The sequence below is a fragment of the Ceratotherium simum genome, chromosome 8, assembly GCF_057802395.1.
Source record: "Ceratotherium simum simum isolate JZ-2026a chromosome 8, ASM5780239v1, whole genome shotgun sequence".
In the NCBI taxonomy this organism is placed as follows: Eukaryota; Metazoa; Chordata; class Mammalia; order Perissodactyla; family Rhinocerotidae; genus Ceratotherium; species Ceratotherium simum.
In genome coordinates this window covers 48569771-48595576 of record NC_141907.1, presented here as the reverse complement: position 1 = coordinate 48595576, position 25806 = coordinate 48569771, and the positions used below count along the sequence as shown (strand labels likewise).

The following is a 25806-nucleotide window of genomic DNA, read 5'->3' as shown; positions in this document are numbered from 1 at the left end:
AGGAAGGTTTCTAAATACATTCTTACGAAGGGAAGCTATCAGCCATGCATATTTGTCGTTTATAATGTGATATATTAGAGACTGCATAGTTAACTTATGAAATATATATTTTGAAATTCAGTAGCAAGTAGCTAATGCAGATGGTGTTGGATGCATTTGCAGTAACCTCATATATCATGACCATGACAAAGATTTTTCTGTATAATGTACTTAACCATAAAAATAGTGATATTACTGCGAGTATTACAAATTACCTAGGCTGGCAAACATTATAAACATTTCAAGGATGATTAATTTCTAAAAATAACAAAGTTAAGCAGAGCTTAGAAGTCAACCTGACTTGTTCACAATTAATAAAACACGACTTCATAAAAATTATTATATGGTAAGATATTATGTAGTAAAATGAAATTTTGTACTTTCTCAAGCTTCACAACTTAGAAGTTAAAAAATATATGGGTATGATTTTAAATCATTGACACAAAAAGCATTACAACTGTAAAAATAGATTAATAACAAAATGCAAATTACATAATAACATACAGTACTAAATATATTTGCAGTTGTCATTGTTTTGTCCCTGTTAAGAACTGTTTATTGTAATTAACTCCTTGAACATAATAAAAAGCAGGTTAGCCTGTGATGTCCATGCATATATAAATACACATGCAACTTTGACAACAAAAAAATAGACTTGCAGAAAACAAGTATGCGTATGGTGGTTATAGAAGAATCTTTTAAAACTCTATTCTTTTCTGCAAAGGTACTATAAAAAATATTGTTCCCCTTTGTAAGCTCCTGTTTTTTATCTTTTCAACTGTGACACAATTTATAAGTACAGTTTAATTAAGATGTGATATTAAAATATCTAAGCACCTCAATCACGTTCTCAACTTCCAGTCCATTGTGGCTTGGGTGAAGTCACCTCCTAGGACCAGATCTCCTAGCCCAGGCCCACATTGGACCTTGGTATTCCTTTACAGCCAATCAGGATGAGCCCCAGGTGCCCACGTTACCAGTGGATAATTGTTCTCTGATTCCCTTGCTCCCAACCACATCAATAGAACAAACAATCCTTTATCTTCATGCAACACTACGTTAGTTAACAGCAAAAAGAACTGGCCATCTACTTTAGCTGCTTCCCTACTTCTGCCAGGTCTCACTGCATTATAGACAAGGGTTTTATGCTGTATACGAAGGGGGCACAGTCATGGAAAACAGAAAAAGAGAAATACAGAGGTACACAGAGACATAAAATACAGACAGATAAACACAGAACCAGAGACATTTCTTAATTAAAAAATAGTGTGTGTGTGTGTGTGTGTGTATGTGTGTGTATATATATATACACACACAAATGTGGGTGTACTGATTAATTTTGTCTTTCTGTATAAAATACTGGCCAGACTTTCTAGGACAATGTAGAGATTATTCAACTAATGTAAACATTATTCAGAATTAATTCTTTAGCTTGGTTTCTAATTTTACCCATGTAGAAGTCATGCAAAAAATATATCACTGATAATTATATACTACTACCACGGACTATATATTTGTATCACTGACAATTATATACTATTATATACTAACAATTATATACTAAGCCTTCATACATATCAGTTTAAATAATTTTGTTTAGATACTAGTATTAAGAAATTTCTGGCAAAACAATACTGAGGTTCAAGTAGGAAAAAGATTTCTTTCAATTCTCAGGGTAAGAATAAGGATAATTATGCATTTTCTTTATCTAATGTTCAGGCGTTTAGCTCTATTTCAAAGGAGTTAAGGGTAGGAAAATAAAATGTAAGGAAGATTTACCAAATGCCAAGCACTACGTTAGAAGCTATGCATATATATTATTCTATCCATCCCTTAAAATAATTTGCATGGAATAAATGTTCATTCTTGTAGATGAAAAGTAAATTTTTAAGTTACTGTAAGTTCCTTGAGGGAAGACTTAGGAATCTTTTATTCATTATCATATCTTTAGCGGCTAGCGTAGTTTTGTGGCTCATAGTGGGTGATAAACGATATTTGAGGAGTTTACCAAAGAACAGGATCACAGAGCCAGCAGGAGGCATAGCTGGATTTTTATCTCAGGTCTGTCAGTTTTCAAAGCCCAATGTGTCTGGGCCCAAAACATGGAAGAGGCAGGCGACCTGCGTTTCTGCCTCACCAGCTCCCAAATGACCAGGAGAGTTGAGATGGGCTTCTCTGCAGGGAAGCATAGCCTTAATAGGAATTGATTCTCTACTTGCAGTTAAGACCAGAGCTCAAGAAACCAGGTCTTTCATTTTAAATCCCTCAGTGTCACATAATAGCTTTGTAACTTCGGTCAAGTTCCTTTACCACTCTGTGCCTCGATGTTTTTACTGTAAAAAGTTAATGATAATGTTAATAATAATAAATAATATTAAACCCATAAGATTGTGGTGAGGATTAATTGTACCGATACATCTAAAGTTGATGGCTATAAAATCAGTTGTCGTCATTATCATTTGCTCTGGAGAACGGGATAGCAATTCAGGTCACATGCAGTAAAGTTAATTTTCTATGGTCAGGAGGGCTTTATTTGCTGGGCATCTCAACAACAGTAGACAGTGAGATACTATCAAGGGATGTTTTGAAAACAAGAGTACTTCTATCCATTTTAACTCAGTCGTCTAAGGTTTTAGGTTATGCAGTATTCCTTTAAGCCAAGATTGGTGGGGACTCTAAAAATGTCTATCCTGTCAGATTTCAGCACTGATCAAAGGTACATACATTCCTCTAGTTGTGCACAAACTGGGTTCCAGAGGTTGTTCACAGTGAAGCCCTTTATTTACAAGTCAGAAGTGGTACCACAGGGCTGGCCCCGTGTCTTAGTGGTTAAGTGCGTGTGCTGCACTACTGGTGGCCTGGGTTCGGATCCCAGGCGCGCACCCACACACTGCTTCTCCGGCCATGCTGAGGCCGCGTCCCACATACAACTAGAAGGATGTGCAGCTATGACATACAACTATCTACTGAGGCTTTGGGGGAAAAAAAGGAGGAGGATTGGCAATAGATGTTAGCTCAGACCTGGTCTTCCTCAGCAAAAAGAGGAGGATTGGCATGGATGTTAGCTCAGGGCTGATCTTCCTCACGAAAAAAAAATAAAAAAATAAAAGAAGTGGTACCACAAAGGCAATGGAGAAGACTTCTATAGAAGGCCGACAAAACTGACTTGCATTTTCTCTGGTGCAAGTTTTAAAATACCTATGCAAGGTAATAAAGATGAAGTTTATAAGTAGAAAGCTTCTATAATGTTTAGCCCAATATGGTTCAAAGTCAAGATAGTAGAAAATAGTTCACATAAAATGGAAAAGATTACTTAAGTTTTTAGCCCCAAATATTTTATATACCAGGTCAATTTTCTATGTGCACTATTAGGAGTTTTAAAATACTTCTCAGAGTTAGTTGGAGAAACTGTGTGTGTGTGTGTGTGTTTACAGGTCCAAACCCAAGACCCATGATCTACGGCTCAGCCGTGTTTGGGCCCCACTGAAATACATAGTAGGTGTCCATTTTTGGAGACCAGAAATTTCAGCTCTGAAAAGAGTTTTTCTTATAATGTCTATTTGTGATATTTTTAACATACCTTCCTCAAACAAGTGTCATTTTAGATTGACTTTTTAAACATGAATTGTGTGTGTGTGTGTATATGTGTATTTTTATATATGTATATATTTTTTTCGTCCCCTGAGTATCAACAACAAATGAAAGAGCTCTCATGGTTAGCTAATTCCTGGTTGTTACAATTTACTGGAACAAAAATAAACTGAGGGACAGAGAGCAAGATAAAGGAAATTAACTTGTTCAAGCACTTAATATTTGTCATGCATTATGCTAGATTCTTTACATATACTATTTGTTTAACCTTCAAGATAACCTTATGAGTGAGGCATTTTTATAACATAAAAAAATCTAATTAGAATCATCTTTAGATATACAAATAATAAGAAAAACACTTGTTAAGTGACATAATTCTTTTATTGTCCTGTATCACAAAATGTTATCTGTGCCCAACTATGTGAAATGTACTGGATCAGTATATGAATTCAGGAAACATTTTGAAATTGTTGACAAATGTACATCGTTTAAAACTAGATGGTGGTATAATTTTATTTCATTTTTTTAAAAAAACACTACCTCTTATTAGAGTGATTTATTAGAAATAAATGTGTTAAATCAGGGGAACTTTAGAGGAAAACTTCAAAGGAGACAGAAATTATTTTATCCAGTTTTTATAATGACAGCAGAATGCAATTCATGTTGAAACTTAAGAATATGGGCCAAGTTCGGAATTGTATCACTGATGAACTACAACAGATTTTTGTAGTCAATTACAAACCAAAAGTGAGCTGAAGAGGCTGAAAATTCATTTCAGCTGATTGCTACACTATAATATTTTGAGACCTCCTAAGCAGTGGCAAATACAGCTGTGTCCCTTTTTCTTTGCTATAATTACCATTAACATATGACATAGTGACTATATTATCCGATTTTCATCTTAGTGCAAACCAATGATAAGTAGTATAAAAACTTTAAATTGTAAAAATGGAAAATACATATAAACTTAAATTTGCCAGTTTTTAGAGAGATTCAGTGAATATTATACTAAGTTGTACAGAATTTGCCTTGTTTATTTATTGAATAATTGCATGTTTTATAAAATTTGCAAAGGTACATCATTTCTTAACTATCATATTTGTGTTATAAATACCAAGATGTTTAAATGAACAGAGTATACAAGTCTATTATGAGTATATTAGCATGTTTCAGTAAAATTACTTTCCTGCATATATTCATATTATTTTGATGTTTGTCTTTTCTTGTTTGCATTAAAAAGTATATAACAAAAACAATTTCCCTTTATTGACAGATTTAGTGTGCATGTATTAAAGATTGTGTATTAAAGATTGAACAAGTAGTAAACAACCATAAATAAATGATTACAGGTACTTTGGGAAAGCAGATTTTTTGGTGTTTTCTTTCAAATGTGCATACTTACTACATTAAAAATTATTTTTAAGTACGAAAATATGTAAACCAAAAAATTCAGCATAAATGATATAGTTAATAATTCAGCTGATTTTCCATAAGCGTGGTAAAAACAAACAATAAAACATGCTAGAGTTCTTTAAAAAACAAACAAAAAACCCTTTGGTTATACATAAATTTCAATAGGCACTTTAAGAAATCAAACTTCAAATCCTATTTATTGCAGCTTAAGGTACACATTATGGCCTTTTACTTAGCCATATTAATATATACTCATTTTAATATACGGTAGGGAATAGCTGCAAAATTGTAGAGCAAAGATTTAGAAAAAGGGTCGAGTGCAAAAAAGTGAGACAATATTAAGCATCACACAAGAATCTAAGTAAAGGTCTTACCACGAGCTATTGGCGCTAAGAGCAATACGAAGACTAGAAGCTGTGATGGCCACATGGCTGTGTGCTCGGGCATGAGCGTGCCCCAGGAGTGAGCGCTCCAAACGGGAAACAAAACAAGTGTCTTTCTGGTTTCTCTTCTGTATTCCAAGATAGATGATTTAAAAAAAAACTCAAAAAGAAATACTCCTCAAAAACAGAAACACCAATATCCCAAGTCTGAATCCTGCAAACAAGAAAAAAAATGGGTTATCAAATAAAGGTATTCCTAATTCCTTGGAAGTTTATTTCCTGACTAGAACATCTGTATACCTTCTCCCTTCTTCATTTTTTTTAATTGAAGTGTAGTTGACGTACAATATTAGTTTCAGGTGTACAATATAGTCATTTGACATTTATATAAATTATGAAATGATCACCATGACAAGTCTAGTAACCATCTGTCCCTTCTTTATTTTAATGAATATGGGCAGCATATATAAAAACGAATAAGTAATCTAAAGGACAATATTTCTGCATGTATTACTACAGTGTTTATTTCCCAGCCCCTAAGTGACTGAAATAAATAATTCAATCTCACTGGTCAAATTAATTAATTAAATATACTGGTTTTATAAAGTATAAATAGATTTGGGACTTACTTTGTATAAACATTTTCCACAAATATAATTTTTACTAACATTAGAATAGCAATAAAATTTCATTCATTACCAATACCATGAGTTTAAAACAAAAAAAAGTTAAATGTAAAAGTCTTACTTTCACTCTAGGCCCTGATATTCATTCAGAAATTATTCTACATATTAACTACATTACTTTTCTAAGCATCTTTCTAAGTAGATCTATGCAGACCAAAGATTTATGTTAATTAATTATGCTCGGGGCCAGCCCAGTGGTGCAGCAGTTAAGTGCGCGCACTCCACTTCACCGGGTTTGCAGGTTCGGATCCCGGGTGCGCCCCAATGCACCGCTTGTCAAGCCACGCTGTGGCAGCGTCCAGTATAAAATAGAAGAAGATGGGAACAGATGTTAGCCCAGGGTCAATCTTCCTCAGCAAAAAAAAAAGAGGAGGATTGGTATCGGATGTTAGCTCAGGGCTGATCTTCCCCACAAAAATAAAAAAAAATAAAAAAAAAATTATGCTGAGATATAATAAATTCATTCAACAGAGGTTAATATTGAGTGCCCACTGAAATACAAAGCACTAGGCTAGGGACACTGAATAAAACATGCAACCTAATCTCTAGGATCTTACAACTTAAGATAAGGAATCTTGCTTAAAACTGTTAAATGTATATGAAAGACATTAAAAATTTTAAGCATTTAAAAGTTTATTTTACTGAACCAAACTGGTATAGCTGCCCCTTCTTAAAATCTGCACAGATTTATCTTAGGAAGTAAAAATAGTGAAGGAACATGAACCAAATTTTAATGATGTCTTTCACAGTCGACACCTTTAAAACTGATCAATCAAGTACAAATTGAGTCTTCCTCCCTTTCTTTCTCTCTCTCTTTTTTCTTTACTTTCTATTCTGGTGGATGGATATATATTTAAAACAATTTCACATTTTGAGTATAAATTTAAAATTTTTCTGAAAAGGGATATTCAAAATAGAGATAGTTTACTGAAAATTGTATTAATAAGCATCATTCTGCCAAAATAAATACCAATATATTCTGAAATATTGCTTTGGTTATAAGGCAAAATTACACAGATTTATCTGAATTTCTAGCACTGTTATTCACAGCATAGTCATTAAGGGCACAGTTTCTGGAGCAAGACCACCTGATCTCAGTTACTAGCTCTACTAGTACTGTGACCTTGGGGAAGTTATTTAACCCCTTGGTTTCCTATCTGTTAATAGGGGAGAGTGATATTACTTAATTGATATAGTTATATGAACATTAAATAAGTTAAATTTATAATTTTAAATTATATAAATTATATAAAAATATGTATTTCACAGAACAGTGTCTAACATGTGATAAGTGCTATATGTCTTAACAATTACTATACATCTCATTAGTTTCCAATTTTATCCTACTCATCCTTTTAGCATGGATGTGTATGAAGCAAGATCATTTGATAATTTAACTCAAAAATATTTATTGAATCACTATTGTATAGGCTCCCAGAACACTAAATCTGGACACAATAGATATAAAAATTTTCCTTTTAATCCCATAGACATTATAAAAAAAATGAAGCTCATAATAGACAATTTCATAACATTTTACTTTTACAAATAGGGAAAGCATTGATAAGAAAAAATGTGGTTGAGGGGCCAGCATCGTGGCATAGTGATTAAGTTCGAACTCCGCTGCTGGTGGCCTGGGGTTCGGATCCCAGGCGCGCACCAATGCACCACTTGTCAGGCCATGCTGTGGTGGCGTCTCACATAAAGCGGAGACAGATCTGCACGGATGTTAGCTCAGGGCCAGTCTTCCTCAGCAAAAAGAGGAAGATTGGCATGGATATTAGCTCAGGGCTGATCTTCCTCACAAAAAAAATAAAGAAAAAGAAAAAATGTGGTTGAGATAAAGCAAACTATGTGGAAAGGAATCACGTGCAACATCCATTTCATTTTCTCTAACTTAAGAAAACATTCAGAACTTATTCCTTAATTGCCATAAATGTATAACTTTCTGAAAGAAACTGCTAATTTAAAATTACATTCTTTAACATGCATGTAATAATTAATGGATACTTAAATTGACTGATATATCAACAAGTAAACAATCTCTCCCCCCAACTCTCAACATTCAGGTACTTTTTTTTTCCCCTCTACATCTATGGCATCAGGAGATGTGTGTATACACACACATATATACACACAAACACAAGCATACATACAAAACTATTTTGCCACCAAAAAAACTTGTGGGAAAATCTGGGTGAGTTATTTATTCACTATTTCAAAAATATGTATACTAACATCTACCATAGTGGATATTATTGAGAATGCAAATGAAATAGAACAATTTTTCTCACAACTCACACTGTAGTGTGAAAACAGAACGCAGTAAATGAAGTCACAAGATAAAGAGAAGAATTAACATATTTTCAGTACCTATCATATGCCAAGCAATGTTCTAGGTATTATACTAAAACCAGATTTAATTCTCCACACAAATCTATAAAGCAGATAATATTGTCTCATGTTTACTGAGGAAGAAAATCAGTCATGTTATGCAGTAAGAATGTCAAACCAAGTGTCTGACTCCAACATCAGTGCTCTTTCCTCTCTCTATAGTAGAAATAAACAAAAAAATGTATGAGAGTAATTAGGGGTATTCATTGTGCAAGGGAAGGGGACAATGTAGCAAGTTTCCAAGGAAAACTTAGAACTTGCTGGAATGTTGTTTGATTGTGAAGAGTGGAGAACCTGGGAACAGCATGGATATGAGGTAGAAGTGGAAGGACAAAGAGAAAAAAGAAGAAAGATGTTTTAAAAGGAAACCAGCCTAATTATAGCACTGTATCCTTTGGAAGAACAGGGAAAACTATTTCCATAGTGAAATATGAGTATTGCTATTGTTAAGTCTGGCTTTAATGAAAACCAGAACAGTTTATTTCATATGATATATATTTTCAAATTGATGAAGCAATAGGAGAAAGTTACTTTATAGAAAGGATAAGAAAGCACTTATCTATTACGTTTAATAATGGTTTAAGATTTTGTGGCAGGGAATAAAGCCACGTCTACGAAGATATTTTAGATTCCATTTGGGCAAAGGAATTTGTTTTTATGATTATTGTGTAAACAGAAGTGGGGAAACAAATTTAGAAGAATAAAAGCTATTATTTCAGGAGGGTAACATGTTCTCACACTGCAGCCTCACCACCTGCCTACCTCTCAGCCACACCCCTAAAATAATGTGCTAATTTCGGTGCATATATAATAAATTGTAATAATTAAACCATATGAATTTTAATAATTTGAAAGACAAGATTGCTTATAACCTATAGAAAGATAAACCACTGCTCTTTGAATAATAACATTAAAAAAAAAGAAAACGTTCTGGGATGACTTTTTTTCAATCTACGTGTTGTCATTAACTTGACCAAACCAATCAGTTTTCATGTAAAAGAGATTTTTATTCAAGCCATTTCTGAACATAGCTCTTCAAAACACATAAAAAATCAAGAGAAGTCATTAGGGACTCATTAAGTAACATACGACAAGATAATTACTCATAAAAAAAGAAGATTTACTAATGATATAAAGCATTCAAGAAGTCAATTTCAAAAGGTATTTCCATCTCCAATAAAATTTCTTTAGCCTTCTCTCTGTACAAAGCTCTGTGCTAACACTATGGGTATTGTAGGGAGAGTGTGGCAACAAGCCTAAAATGGAATCACCATTCGAAATCCACTTGCAGTAAAATATGAATGCTAAAAGGTATACTCACCAATAATTATAGTGTGGTGCAAAATGTGATATGTGTTATATGAGATGTTCTAGGAACACAAAGTAAAAAACTGTCAGCTTTTCTTTTGTGTGTAACAGCAGGGGATTTAAAATCATGCTGACCTAATATTCTGGTGCTGGGCAAGTTTGCATACCTCTCTGATTCTCAGTTTATTCAACTATAAAAGAGAGAACAATATTCACCTTGCAGGTTGGCTGTGAGGATTAGAGATAATGTAAATTATTGTCTGATTGATTAAGCGATTGTCACATGATCTTGTATATCTGTCAGTGTATGTCTGTCATTCACCACTTTCCTTTGTTTCCTTTGATCCTTCAAAATTGAGGAACAGACCATTTGCCCGACCCCCACCCCTCTCACTTACAGGTTTAGGAAACTAATAACACAGGTACCTAGCATGCACACTCTCCTTGACAATTGTATACCTAAACAAGGCATACTAAAACAATGTGAGACTTTATAAAGGAGGATTTTCAGTATGTTTCTCTTGTTTACAATACACTTTATTACTTATGCTAATTTCCATTAATAAATCAAAACATTAATGCTTTAAAAATTATTCCTGAAGGGCCAGCCCGCTGGCGCAGTGGTTAAGTGCGTGTGCTCTGCTTCGGCAGCCCGGGGTTCGCAGGTGGGCGTGCAGCAATGCACTGCTTGTCAAGCCATGCTGTGGTGGCGTCCCATATAAAAAGTAGAGGAAGATGGGCACGGATGTTAGCCCAGTGCCAATCTTCCTCAGCAAAAAGAGGAGGATTGGCATTGGATGTTAGCTCAGGGCTGATCTTCCTCTCGAAAAAAAAAAAAAATTAGACCTGAAAGATAGTATTTCTAACTTTTGTCAAAGATTATCACAATATGGCAAACAGTTTTACCTTGTACCCTATCCAAAGCTTGGAAGGAATATATTTTTAGTGCACTTCTTGATTAGGTACTTCGAGTTTATATGTTCTCAAACAAAACTACCTAACTTCACTACTCTTCACAATATTTAAAATTAAAAGGTGAGATTGACTAAGGTATCCTAATTTACATCATTAATATTTAAGATTATAATCCTGAAGCTATGTGACTTGATTCAAGTTCCACTAAAAGTTAAAAAAAATCACAACATGGAAAAATATTCTACAAATGTTTCATGTAACTAAAGTCTTTCCTCATAAACTATATGGAAAACCCCTTATTTGTTACATTTAGACTAAATTTCTTTTATATCTAGCACAATTATACTCTGAAGATATTTGAATTTTTTTGTTACTGCTGAAACAACAGTTCTTATTCTAAACTTCAGACATTGATTTTACTTTGGGAAAACTCTCGCCTTAAATTCCGGTGTCATAATTTGTTTTTCCTGTTTAATTTTTTCATATATCGTTCTTCTTAAATCATATTTGAAAGCTTCTATTTCTATTTTATATTTGCTTTCTTTCTACAGTCTAGAGATTAATATTAGAATCTGAACGCCACTCATCTTGGAATTGTTACCTTCCTTTTAGCTACTCTTAATCACATTTCTGTTAGATAACTTACTCAAATCTTTTTCCAAATTAAATTGTATGTTATTATTATTCCTTTTTTTTCATAATAATCTTCTTTATAATATTTTTACATTTTCCCAAATATTACATGTTCACTTGTCACAAATTCTGCTAATAACAATTCTACTCCATATCAACTTCACAAATTTTTATTAAATCATATTTTATTTTGCATATTTACTTGCTTTTGCCACATGTCTTTTTATAAGTCAATGTTTTTTACACGTTTGGCACATGTCACATATATAAGATGCAATGTGGCACTATTTTAACAATTAATTGATATATAGTCCTATAACTCCATTGCTAATTATAAAACAGGAGTTTCTCATTTAGCATGTTTATTTTTTTCTCATTCCATATAGGGAAATTGTAGCTATTACCTCAAAAAAAAAATGCTTTACTTTAGAACTGTTTATAAATATCACTTGGGGATCATCTGTATTCCTCCAGGGTTAGTGTATGAATTTTAAAATTTGATTGATTTGAAATTACATTCATTAACAAATCAAATACTTATCACAATCCTTCTCCATAAATTATCTTTTTAGTGATATAAAATTGAAATATGGTAACTTATGAAAAGTGATATAAATTTCAAAAAATATTAACCTATTTTGTTTTATCATTTGTCACTACCTTAAACAAGTAAAACAAGTGTCTGTTATCATAACAGAGCATCTAGATAATCATGATTTATGTGCACATAGCTCATGACATTCATAAATAAGATCCATCCATAGCAACCAAACAGAGCAAAGTATTTCTGAGAAATATTCATTTAATAAGGCTGGAAAATATATTTCAACTAGAGTATTTAATTATGCATAGATGCTCGGATGAGGGGCTTTAATGCTCATTATTCAAATTTAAGATGGCAGTGTTTCCATGATTTACTAATATTGCACAATTATAAGCACATACACAGCAATGCTTCATAGTTCATGCCCTATGAAATGAAGGATGACATCTTTTCTCTCAAAAATGCCTTTCCAAAAGCAGTTCTACATAGAAGACTCCTTCTGATGTGAATGGAAGCTCTCTGATATCATTAAATCTTAGGGAAAAGAAGTAGGGCAGCAAGACGAAAAATTAGATGTCTATAATAAAACTTCCTCCCATTGCCATCCTATAAAATGTTAAAATGTTTGGTGTGATGATCACTAGGTAGAAGCAAAATAAGTTTTAAAGGAGTTTAGACTGAGTAAAAGTTATAATGTTTTTTAAATGTTAGCTATAATTTACAATGTCTGAAACTTAAAAATATACTTTTACTTAAAAGTTTTCTCGTTGTTTGCTAAAAGAATTATATGTATTATTTCTCAGCTGAGAGAGAGCATGTGAGTGTACTAGAGAATTGTAAAGCACTATTAGTTTGGGTTCTACTATTGATCATACAATTTTTTTAAAAGTTAAACACTTTCTCTTAACATTTTGACTCTGAAAATCAAAGCATTACAATGAAGTTCCAAGATCTTTCCTTTCTTTCAATATTTATGGAGTGAAAGAGCATTATATTAAATAACTGTTGAAAAATATTTAAGGGGCCAGCCCAGTGGCATAGTGGTTAAGTTCGCACATTCCGTTTTGGCAGCCCAGGGTTCGCAGGTTTGGATCCTGGGTGCAGACCTATGCACTGCTCATCAAGCCATGCTGTGGCAGCGTCCCACATACAAAATAGAGGACGATTGGCACAGATGTTAGCTCAGGGCTAACCTTCCTCAGCAAAAAGAGGAAGATTGGCAATGGATGTTAGCTCAGGGTCAATCTTCCTCACCAAAAAACAAAAGAACAAAAAAAAGTACTTAATTATTGAGTCTATTTAGAAGCAATAAGGAGCTGAAAGTTCTAGCAATGAATACTTAAATAGTGCTAGATCCTTTGGAGATTCACAGAAGACAAAGTCTCAATCATCTTGTTATTTAATATTTTCAAGAAATATTGAACTTAATCAACCCACACATGTGTTTCTTTGGCAATGGGTTCCAAGAGATCTTTAATGAATACAAACAGTGTAAACTGTGTTTGGTCATAGACGGTATATGAGATATTTACGACAAATTCTTGCATTAAAGAAGGAAGAGGAGGAAAGGGAGAAGCAGGAGAATGATGGGGGCAGGAAAGAGGAGGAGAAGAGGTAACATAGGAAATACAAATAATAAAATACAAATCCAAATATTATAAAAAAAGTTAAAAAAAAATAAAAGAGATAACACAGCTTGGAAGATCCAGAAAACCTGCAAGAGAATGTAATTGTGCTACAATGTGAAGAATGGATAAGATTCCACTAAACAGTAGTCGGAAGAGGAACATTCTGGGTTAAGGGTTGTTATTTAAAAAAAGGTAAAGAGCTGGTAAAAGACAGAGCCTATTACAGAACTGAAAGTCATCTGGTTTGTCAGGTCTACTGAGTAAGTGAAGAGTAACAGAAAATAATATAGACAATCCATTGGGGCAGAATAGGAAGGGTTTTATACACAAAGGAATCTGAATTCAATTTGGTTTCTAACCATGTGTTTTGTAATATTTAAATAATTTTTTGTAATATTTAAAGGTACAAACTACATAAAAACATAAAAATCACTGAAAGTACTGTCTTTTAACAATGAGGGTAAATATTTATGGTGAATATATTCCTAAAATTTTTATAATCCTCTATATTGCTCCTAAACGCCTGAACATTTTTTTCTGAAGTTAATTTGTGTAAATGATCTTTGGTTTGAAATAAAGAGCCAGAATTAATAGAGGTATTAACTGAAATAGAGGTATTAAGTAAATCATTAAATTAATAAACTAATATTTAGATACTACTTAACATGATACCACACAAAAATAATGCGGCCTTTGCATTTTCATAATATGGTACATTTTGTCAGGGTTCCAAACCTGCATAACACTGCTTAGCAGCTATTATGCTATTTGAGATCAAATATAGATTCCAGAGAATTACAACACTTTTAGATACAATGGTATTGTTATGCATTTGGCAGTGTATTATTACTTATCTGTAGACATGTGTATTTTATAACACATTCAAGTTAAATATAACCTGAAAGAAATTTCATATTCAATAAGTATGTATTTGCCTTGACCTACAACTGGATGTGGCCATATTTTTCTTACTCCTTTATTTCTGCACAGATTTTTTTAAAAAATCTAAGCTTCTGTCATCAAGTATTAAAGATCACATAAGTCAGAGCCATCAGAAGCAGCATGAATAGAAGGCATGACATAAGCCTTGGAGTGAGAAAAAGCATTTCAGTCCTCTCTCTTCAAGCTGTGATCTGTATGACCACAGGCAGATTACTTAAATTTTCTATACCCTAATGTTCACATCTGAAATTAATACTTATTCCACCAGGTGGTCATAAGGCTTTAATAAAGGTAATATGTGAAGTACCTATAAAGATTCCTGGCAAGAGCAGGCATTCAATAAGTGAGAAAAATCCTTGTTCTCATTTAATGAAGGGTTTTATATTCGAAAGTAGGGTTATAAATGGTAAATGAGATTACACTTGGTGGTGAGTGGGACAGAAGAACATGCATAGGAGTTTGGAAGTGGTTGGGTGGAAAGGGGACAGAACCAGAAGTTGGGTGTTAACACCATGCTGTTGAAGATTAAATTAGTTGTGGTATGTAGGAGAAAATAGAGAGGAAAGAAAAATACCTTAGGCTAGCTGTGTCAGTAACAGTATTTGCCAAAGTTAGCGTGGTGGGAGTTTACAGTGACCACAGGTCCAGAATTGTGACATAAAATATAGATTATTTGAAGAAAGTCAAGAAAACAATTTTCCAAGTTGTAGAAGTATCGCAGTTATATGTTTCATCGGGGTGGAAGGAAAAATAAATCAGGATGGAAAAATAGAAGGAAAAAACAGAGGATGGGTACAGAAGATACAGGAAAAAGTTAAATCAAATTAGAAATAGGGAGAGTAATTCAGGAATACAACCACCTTTCCACTAGGATGCCACTCAGTCTCCATTCTTCCCTCATTCTTTCCTTAGTATCTCCTCCACAAATTTCAGAGACATCAGAGCAATGAAAGACCTACCTGTATTCAATTAATTTTTTTTAAAAAGATTACTTACAAGACTTTTCAAGCAATGAAATGCTAAATCTCTACATGTAGTCTGAAACACTAACAAACAATATTTTTTATTGCTTAAGTAAAACACTTATCTCCTTATAATTATATTTCAAACATGATTTGATGCTACGTTAGAAAAGAAGTAATCTAGGAAGGTAATTTTAATAAGAAAGTTCTCTAGAGTAAAAGTCCCATCTAATTGTCTTTGAAATAATGCTATGATCTAATAAGTGTCTATTAATGTTGAGGAACAAATTTGGATTTAATGAACATTGCTATTTTCGGCTTTAGGGCAGCATATCATTTAACCATGAAACAGATTGATGTTTTACACAGGATCATTTTCTTGCAAAGTGTCCTTGAGTTAACCTCTTCCCTGAGATCCCACAAAGCATTTGATTGGAGTTTGTTTCCAACAGGATTTGAATAAGATATTTGCCTCCATTGAAATGTTCAATAGGAAATAAAGTCAATGAGTTTGAAATTAAGCTAAGTATAAATAATTGTTAATGCAACTAGTTTAGAAAATAATTTAATTGCTTGAAATGAGATAATTAAAACTAAAAAATAGATCTCATACTTTTTCCAAGCATATGATTTGTACAACAGAGCCTTTATTTTGCTCTTCGAAAATGAAAATACTCATAAAAATCTCAAGTTTTTATCAATATTAGCTGTGAAAAATACTTCTGAATGAACATAGCTATTATTTAAAAGGATATTCAAACATAAAAATTGCTTTGCAATATGTTATTTATGATAATAATAAAGGACTGATTTCTATGTTTCCAAGGGAATTAGAAATAAGGTCAGGAGAGGGGAGTCCTCATGAATAGGATTAGTGCCCTTATAAAAAGAAACCCCATAGAGATTTCTAGACTCTTCTACCATGTGAGGTTATAGTAAGAAGAGAGCTACTTGTAACCCAGGAAGTGGGCTCTTATCAGAACCCAACTGTGCCAGCACCCTGATCTTGAACTTCCTATCTTTAGAACTGTGAGAAATAAATTTCTGTGGCTTATTAGACACCAGGTCTATGGTATGCTTGTTACAGAAGCCTATGCTGACTAATATTTTATGTAAATGTAACGAGCTTTTACCTAGGTGTGACTAGTGTTTAACTTATGGGTTTAATGGAGTAAGATGAAGATCTACAATGGAGCTATACACTGAAATAGTCAACCAAACTTCAGATTGAGAGAATCATGCCATACACAGAGGTTCTTCATTATCTTCACTTCTGAATAATTCCTACCTGCCACCATATACATCTTTGGTACATCTGAATAGATACCAATGACTCATTTTATTCATGCTTGTTTTGCGTGAGTGAGCAGCAAGACCACAAACTTCATTAGGTGAATAACCCTATTCATCCGTGGGTGAATAACCTAGGAATGATGATCTTGGAGGTTCTTAGGAGCCAAGCAAGTGCTTCTTAAATTATACAAAAAGTTAAAAACAATCAGAAAAAAAACGGTATCTTCCAAATAAAATTTTGAAAGACTTTAAAAACCTATCAATCTAATTCCAATTAGCACAACTATTTAATTCCGGTATTAAAGTAATTTTTCTAAAAAGGGAAATGAGATGACTTTGAATGTTACTGAGAAGGAGCAAATATATCTTCAAAGTAGAATTATTTGTAACTTTATACTTATTTTAACTTTAAGAATCAAATTGACAAATGATCAATCAAGCAAACCTCAAATGTCTCCAATCTTTGTTGGATTATTATTATCTACAAAGGCTTTACAATTGGGATAGATTAGTATTGCCTTATGTTGTTTTCTTTTTGCCAATTTTATAACTGAAATCATCTGAGTACTTCATGATTGACAACCATGACAATATATTATTATATCTAGTGTAAGTTTGTTATAAGTGAAGTTCCAGGGTTTGATTTAAAACCAATATAATCACATTTTGTCCTGTAAAATTCTAAAAACTGTCATTATCAATGCAAATAGCACTACAGTTGAGATTGGTGAGAAAGTTATTTCCATAGCTGGGAACAATGAACTTTAAATGACAAATTAAATGACCAGAATCATATCAAGCTACAGCATGAGTTTAGGGGACTGAACTAGGAAACATTTCATTTCTTACCACTATTTCTCTGAAAACAATGACAGTTACTAAGCAACTGACTTAAAAATGAAGCCTAGAATAGAGAAGCTACAAGAATTGAGGTAGTAATGTCAAATTCATCTTATTCCAATTCCTTCAGGCAGATAAAGAAAAAATACACATCTACTTACACTTTCTTTGAAGACTTTCCAAAACTAAGAGGAATGCAGGGGAAGCTAAATCACATTATGAGCTAGATAACTACATCAGAGTTCCACTGTGGTTTAGTTATCATGACTAGTCAGTCCCATACATCTCTTTCATATAAACAATTTGACTTTAAACCCTTGATATTCACATTTTCAAAAAATTTCAGCAAGTCTCTTTTTTTCAAAAGCAGTTTAAACAACTATTAATAAGAGATTACTATAAAATAACAAAAATTTTTTAAAATGTATAGTAGACAAGGTCTACAAATAATTCCTTTAGAACCTCCTTAGATAAAAAGAATATCTATGTGTTTTAAATACTTGTTCTTGAGATTAGGAAAGAAATGTATTGTCTTTTGTGATTTACAAAGTATTCCAAGATAGCTTTCCTATATTTTATTCCCTGTAGTTAGTGTGTCAGTAACAACCAGGCAGGAGAGAAAATACACATGTTTTGAAATTATCTCATCTCAGTAGGGTGCACCTGGATAGGTCTCAAATTAAACATGTTCCTTAATGGCCTATTATGGAGTATCAGTGACTAAAATACCCAAAGGGAGTCAGGGACCATTACTGCCAAGGGGGAGTTTCTAAGGTTGTAGCATATGATGCAATATTTCTGCTGTAACTTTAGCCTGACTGGGAGTTAATTTAATACATATTTATGGTTTTAAAATCAATAACTACCAAAGCAAGGTTTAACATAATCCCAAGACATAGATTAAAAATATGAATGCTTCAATACATTTTTATAATGATGTTTTGATAATTAGCACTTATAAGTAGCTACCAAATTATGAAATGGGTCATTTTACAAAAGTTAACTTTTAAAATAGCTGCTTGGACCCCAAAGTATATTCTTCATGGGGAAGAAAAAACCCTAAGTAAATTTAATCTTTATAGTAAAATGTATATAATTTAGCAGAAATAATAATCATCATAACAGCTATTCTTGAGGGGTTCTTAATAGGTGCAAACACACTGACAGCATTTTACATGTACTATTTCATTTTATTCTAACTATAATAATATAAAACAAGTATAAGATGGAGATATTGGCATTCCAGCTTTCAGGATAAAGAAGCTTATTTTCCCGTCAAAAATATCTCCTCGACTTTTAGGGATTTAATTGCTAGGAAAAATGGCAAACATGGAGTAAAAAGATATAAGAATGAAACCATCCTTTTGTTCCATTCATCTGGCTTCTGTTAATCCTATCACTGTAGAAATTGACCTGGAGCAGCATTAGGAAAAACTAAAAAGCATCAATTATGTCTAGAAATAAGTAAGCAAAAGCTTGTGAGGAAAGAAAAAAATACAGGATAATAAAGGATGTATTTAGAGAAGGAACATATCATTCAGGTCCTGTTTAGATTCCATAATTAAAGAATTTTATTACAGAACTTATGATACTAAGTTATTAACATACTAATTTATTCATTTATATATATGTAATATATATTTATACAAACGTACATATAACCACACATGATAGCATATAATCTTTTATTATACCATGCATTCATATTTATATCCAATAAATACTGCAACTCAAAATTTTTGTGATTTTAATAACATAGTACAACAAGAAAAGTCTATGAATACATAATTCAAAGCTATCATTAGTCAGTTGCTGTTTCTCAGTGTACTTTCTGTATATCTGGTATATTTTATAAAAGTAAAAATAAATGGCACCTCAAATTAAATAATGACAAGCACTTATTTAAAACATTACACTGAATGACTCCTAAAGATGTCTCCACAAACACTACTACACATTTTCTGATGTAGAGAGATAATTAAACCAATCTAAAACAATTGATAAAACAGAAAAAGTCTTGGTGAATGGAAGAAGAACAAGAATAGCCTCGTTAGGAAAGGTGACATTGTATGAACAGCTAAAGCACAAAAGCGGACACACATGTCTCACCTGGTGGTCTTGAAGCTGCATCCTCTGGGCGCCCACACTTTTCAATGTGTTCAAAAACTCAATGAAATCATCTCACTGATTTGAGCAAGACAGTATTCCATTGGGTGACTGTTTTCTATTAACTATTAGGTAATAAGATACGTTATATAATTATCTCCAAGTTATATTTAAATTTAGGCCAAGTAGCAAGCTATTCTACATAGGGACTATGCAACTGAAATACTTAAGGAAAGAAGACTTCAAAAAGAAAAGCACAAAAGTGGCTATTCGAAACTATTTTGACAAAGGTTATTGTTTAAGATAAATGCCTAAAAGAAACTTTTGTCAAAAAAATTTATTTTCTTCATAATTGAAACACCTAAAATGGCTTAATGGTTCCTATTTATTTAAAGACACCACTGTTTTGTTTTGTGTGTGTGTGTGAGGAAGATCAGCCCTGAGCTAACATCCATGCTAATCCTCCTCTTTTTGCTGAGGAAGACCGGCTCTGAGCTAACATCTATTGCCAATCCTCCTCCTTTTTTCCCCAAAAGCCCCAGTAGGTAGTTGTATGTCATAGTTGCACATCCTTCTAGCCGCTGCATGTGGGACGCGGCCTCAGCATGGCCGGAGAAGCGGTGCGTCGGTGCGCGCCTGGGATCCGAACCCAGGCTGCCAGCAGCGGAGTGCGCGCACTTAACCACTAAGCCATCGGGCTGGCCCAAGACACCACTGTTTAGATCCCCACAAAAAGCCTTTTCTTTTTTCTTTCCCTTTGGTAAAAATATCTTTGAGTTACATAGTTTAAAAATTACATTGATGTTTCAGTACATAAATCATTTCTTTGTTCAGTCCTTTCTTGGCAGAATGGTGATTCACAAGGACAATTCAGGAGGCGCCTAGGTTCTAAAGTAACCAAAATTGACAAATTGTACAAAAAGATATATAGTGTCATTGTTTAACACTTGGCTCTAGCTAGAAGTAAAGTAAGGGAACACAGATTGACTGTGATAGAAAATCCATCAGAAACAACCAAGCTGGTAGATTATTATACAAAGGATACCTGGATCCTTTTTAACTAACATTTAAAGCCATAGCTTTATTTATTTATTTATTTTAATTTTATTTATTTATTTCCCCCCAAAGCCCCAGCAGATAGTTGTAGGTCATAGCTGCACATCCTTCTAGTTGTTGTATGTGGGACGCGGCCTCAGCATGGCTGGAGAAGCGGTGCGTTGGTGCAAGCCCGGGATCGAACCCGGACCGCCAGCAGCGGAGCGCGCGCACTTAACCGCTAAGCCACGGGGCTGGCCCTTAACTAACATTTAATTTAAACATTCTCATAATATATTTTACAGTGATGGCAGATAAAGAGCCAAAGTAGATAATTCTCTACCATGGAAAATGTTGAAATGTCTTTAAAAAAGTTAAAATGTTTAAAAACATTTTTTAATTGAATAACTATATTTGTACTAATTTTATGAGAGTTAAAAAATTTTGTGAATTAGAATAATTACAAGTCTTTACCTGTTTTACAATCAGTAGTTGTCTTCTAATTTTGCCTTTTCTAGCATGTCTGCAATTATTAAACAAGATTTAGTTCAAAACAACCTAAAGATTTTTTTCACCATGCAATTTAGACATTGATTTATTTTTTGGTGACTTTAAAAAATAAGATGTTCCCTGAAATATCTCAAGACAACTGCATTCAGGAAGAAAACATAGTTTTGCTGTTATGATTATTTACCATAGCAATTAATTTTTTTTAAATACTATACACGAAACATGACAGTTTAAACACAGAGTGTAAATCCTTTACTTTTCATTTTGTAAAAATGTTAAAACAAAGAGAAGATAATTACTTTTCTTTATGAAAGAGTAAGAAGACTATATACTCAACTAAAATACTGGCCTTTTGATGAGGATTCTGTATTTCTTTTTCCTCTATGATATCTTATTTTTTACCTTAAATAAAGATGTATATTTTAATATGTGGTTTTAAAATAAAATACAAATAAATATACTTTATCTCAAAATTCCCCATGGTCTTCATAAAGGAACCTAATTAATATATAAAATCCCAATCATTCCTAAATATTAAAGATCTCCATGAATGAATTTTATTTAATGGCTTTTCATCATCTAGTCATGAGTGTTTTCTTATCCAAACAAACTGCATCAGTTTTGCCCACATGAAGGGCATGCGCATTGTGGTGGGTCTTGTTGGCCTTTTAGAGCTGGATAATTCCAAGGTCCATCTTCCTCCAGCTCCCTCATTACACCTGCAGAGGCTGAGGAAACCAAGGCCTACATGGTAACATTGTTAATCAGTACACGTTATTTACGGAGCATCCTCCTACCTTTCTTTTCTCTTCTTGACCTTTTTCTTATTATTCTTTTATATGTTCATTGTACAAATATAACTTTCCAATTATGAGGTTATTTTAGTCAGAATAAAGAAATGCATGAAATCCTTTAATTTGATTAAATTCCATCATTAGGCTTACTATTATGTATTAATTAGATCATTAATGATTAAATAATTTCAGACCCCAGCTGTCTGAAATAAAATGACTGTTCGTTACCACAGCCAGTGTATTACAAGAGGTGTGTTAGGTATATTTTAATTTTATAATTATATATAAAATATCAATATTGACCATTATACTGTTCAGCAAATAAGTCAATGTCTTTTAGAGTAATTCACTATGATTTAAAATTAAGAATTCTGTACACCTCAAGAAACTAGAAAAGGACAAACAATGAAGCCCAAGGTTAGCTGAAGGAAAGAAATAAGAAAGATTGGGCAGAAATAAATGAAATAAAGACTAAAAAGACAATAGAAAGGATCAATGAAACGAAGAGCTGGTTCTTTGAAAACATAAACAAAATTGACAAACCTTTAGCCAGACTTACCAAGAAAAAAAGAGACAGGACTCAAATAAATAAAATCAGAAATGAAAGAAGAGACATTACAACTCATACCAGAGAAATGCAAAGATTCATGAGAGAATACTCCCAACAATTATATGCCAACAAATTGGACAACCAAGAAGAAATAGATAAATTCCTAAAAACATAAAACCTTCCAAGACAGAATGAGGAAGAAACAGAAAATAGGAACAGATTAATTACTAGTAAGGGTATTGAATCAGTAATTTAAAAACTCTCTACAAACCAAAGTCCAGGACTAGAGGGCTTCCCTGGTAAATTCTACCAAACATTCAAAGAAGAATTAATATAAATCCTTCCCAAACTCTTCCAAAATGTAGAAGAGGAGGGAATACTTCCAACCTCGTTTTACTAGGCCACCATTACTCTGATACTAAAACCAGACAAGGGTACAGGAAAATTACAGGCCAATATCACTAATAAACATAGATGCAAAAATCTTCAACAAAGTATTGGCAAACCAAATTCAACAATACATTAAAAGTATCATACACCATGATTAAATGGGATTATTCCAGGGATGCAAGGATGGCTCAACATTTGCAAATCAATCAACATGATACACATATTAACAAAATAAAGGATAAAAATCATATGACCATCTCAATAGATACAGAAAAGTATCTGACAAAATTCAACATCTGTTTACGATAAAAACTCTCTACAAAGTGGATATAGAGGAAGTGTACATCAAAATAATAAAGGCCATATATGACAAGCCCACAGCTAACATCATACTCAACAGTGAAAAGCTGAAAGCTTTTCCTTTAAGATAAGAACAAGACAAGGATGCCTGCTCCTGTCATTTTTATTCAACATAGTATTGGAAGTCCTAGCCAGAGCAATTAGGCAGACAAAAGAAAGAAAGGCATCCAAATTGGAAAGAAAGAAGTAAAACTGCCACTATTTGCAGATGACATGATACTATACAGAAAACCTAAAGATTCCACCAAAAAAAATTGTTAGAACTAATAAGTAAATTTAGTAAAGTTGCAGGATACAAAATTATTATACAGAAATCTGTGGCAATTTTATACACTAAAAATGAACTATCAGAAAGAAATTAAGAAAATAATCCCATTTACAATTGCATCAAAAAGAATAAAATACCTTGGAATAAATTTAAACAAGAAGGTGAAAGACCTGTTCACTGAAAACCATAAGACACTGATGAAAGAAATTGAAGACACAAATCAATGGAAAGATATTCCATGTTCATGGATTAGAAGAATTAACATTGTTAATTCTAACCACACTAACCAAAGCAATCTACAGATACAATGCAACCCCTATCAATTCCAGTGGCATTTTTCATGGAACTAGAACACATAATTCTAAAATTTGTATGGAAACACAAAAGACCCTGAATAGTGAAAGCAATCTTGAGTAAGAAGAACAAAGCTGGAAGAATCATTCTCCCTGATTTCAAACTATATTACAAAGTTATAGTAATCAAAACAGTATGGTATGGGCATAAAAACAGACAAATACATCAATGGCACAGAATAGAGAGCCCATAAATGAACCCACACATATATGGTCAATTAATTTATGACAAAGCAGCCAAGTACATACAATGAGGAAGGAAGAATCCCTTCAATAAACTGTGTTGGGAAACCTGGACAGCCTACGTGCAAAAGTATGAAAGTGGACCACTATCTTACACCATATACAAAAATTAACTCAAAATGAATTAAACACTTGAATGTGAGACTCAAAACCATAAAACTCCTAAAAGAAAACATGGGCAGTAAGCTCCTTGACATCAGTCTTGGCAATGATTTTTTGACACCAAAAGTAAAATCAACAAGTGGGACTACATGAAACTAAAAAGCTTCTACACAGCAAAGGAAACTAGCAACAAAATAAAAAGGCAATCTATTGAACTGGAGAAAATATTTGCAAATCATATATCTGATAAGGGGTTAATATCCAAAATATATAAAGAACTCATACAACTCAATAGCAAAAAAAAATCCAATTAAAAAATGGGCCGAGGATCTGAATAGACATTTTTCCAAAAAAGACATACAGATGGTCAATAGGTACATTAAAAAGTGTTCAACATCACTAACCATCAGAAAAATGCAAATCAAAACCACAATGAGATATCACCTCAAACCTGTTAGAATGGTTATTATCTTTCAAAAACCAAAAACAAAAACAAAAAATAACAAAGTTTGGCATGGAAGTGGAGAAAAGGGAGCCCTTGTGCACTGTTGGTGGGAATGTAAATGGGTGCACCCACTATGGAAGACAGTATGGAGATTCCTCAAAACAGTAAAAATAGAATGACCATATAATCCAGCAATTCTACTTCTGGGTATCTATCTGAAGAAAACAAAAACACTAACTTGAAAAGATATAAACACTCCCATGTTCACTACAGCATTATTTACAATAGACAAGATATGGATACAACCTAAGTGTCCATCGACAGATGAATAGATAAAGAAAATGTGGTGCATATATATTTATAGATATATATACACACACACACACATATATATACATACAGTGGAATATTATACAGTGATAAAAAAATGAAATCTTGCCATTTGCAATAACATGGAAGGACCTTAAGGGCATTATGCTAAGTTAAATAAGGCAGACAGAAAAAGACAAATAGCGTATGATCTCACTTATATGTGGAATTTAAAATAACAATACTAATAATAAGCTTATAGATCAAGAGAACAGAAGATTGCTGGTTGCCAGAGGCTGGGATGGGGGGGTGGGCAAAATGGGTGAAGGGAGTCTAAAAGTACAAACTTTCATTTATAGAATAAATAAGTTACAGGGAAGTAATGCACAGCATGGCGACTATAGTTAATAATACTTTATTGCATATTTGAAAGTTGCTAAGAGAGTAAATCTTAAAAGTTCTCATCACCAGAAAAAAAATTCTGTAATTATGGATGGTGATGGATGTTAACTAGACTTATTGTGGTAATCATTTCGAATATATACAAATACCGAATCTTTATGTTGTACATCTCAAACTAATATAATGTTGTATGTCAATTACACCTCAATAAAAAAAAAGAATTCTGCATCCTTGGAATGTAACAACAGTGCCGATTTTTAAAAAAGAAGAAGAAATGATATCATTGAAAACAGTATTAACATGGATTACAAATTTTAAAATATCATGTAATCACCATAGGGTCATTTCACCTTTGATATACATGTTTC

At 32.9% G+C, this 25806-nt stretch overlaps 1 protein-coding gene across 19 annotated transcripts in view; it reads right to left on the bottom strand.

Annotated features, from left to right (window-relative positions):
* ADGRL3 (adhesion G protein-coupled receptor L3) overlaps positions 1 to 25806 on the bottom strand; it is an 812769-nt gene that overhangs the window by 517267 nt on the left and 269696 nt on the right. For 15 of the 19 annotated variants that reach the window (XM_087434392.1, XM_087434383.1, XM_087434386.1 and 12 more), the window contains one exon: positions 5418 to 5640. The exons of 1 other annotated variant lie outside the window; for it this stretch is intronic. In XM_087434392.1, the coding sequence (XP_087290518.1) occupies positions 5418 to 5490 (73 nt within the window). In that variant the 5' untranslated portion in view covers positions 5491 to 5640. Of the gene's footprint in view, positions 1 to 5417; positions 5641 to 19680; positions 19803 to 21186; positions 21236 to 25806 lie in introns of those variants that run through there. 3 more of the 19 variants (XM_087434376.1, XM_087434377.1, XM_087434389.1) reach the window with 3 other exon arrangements.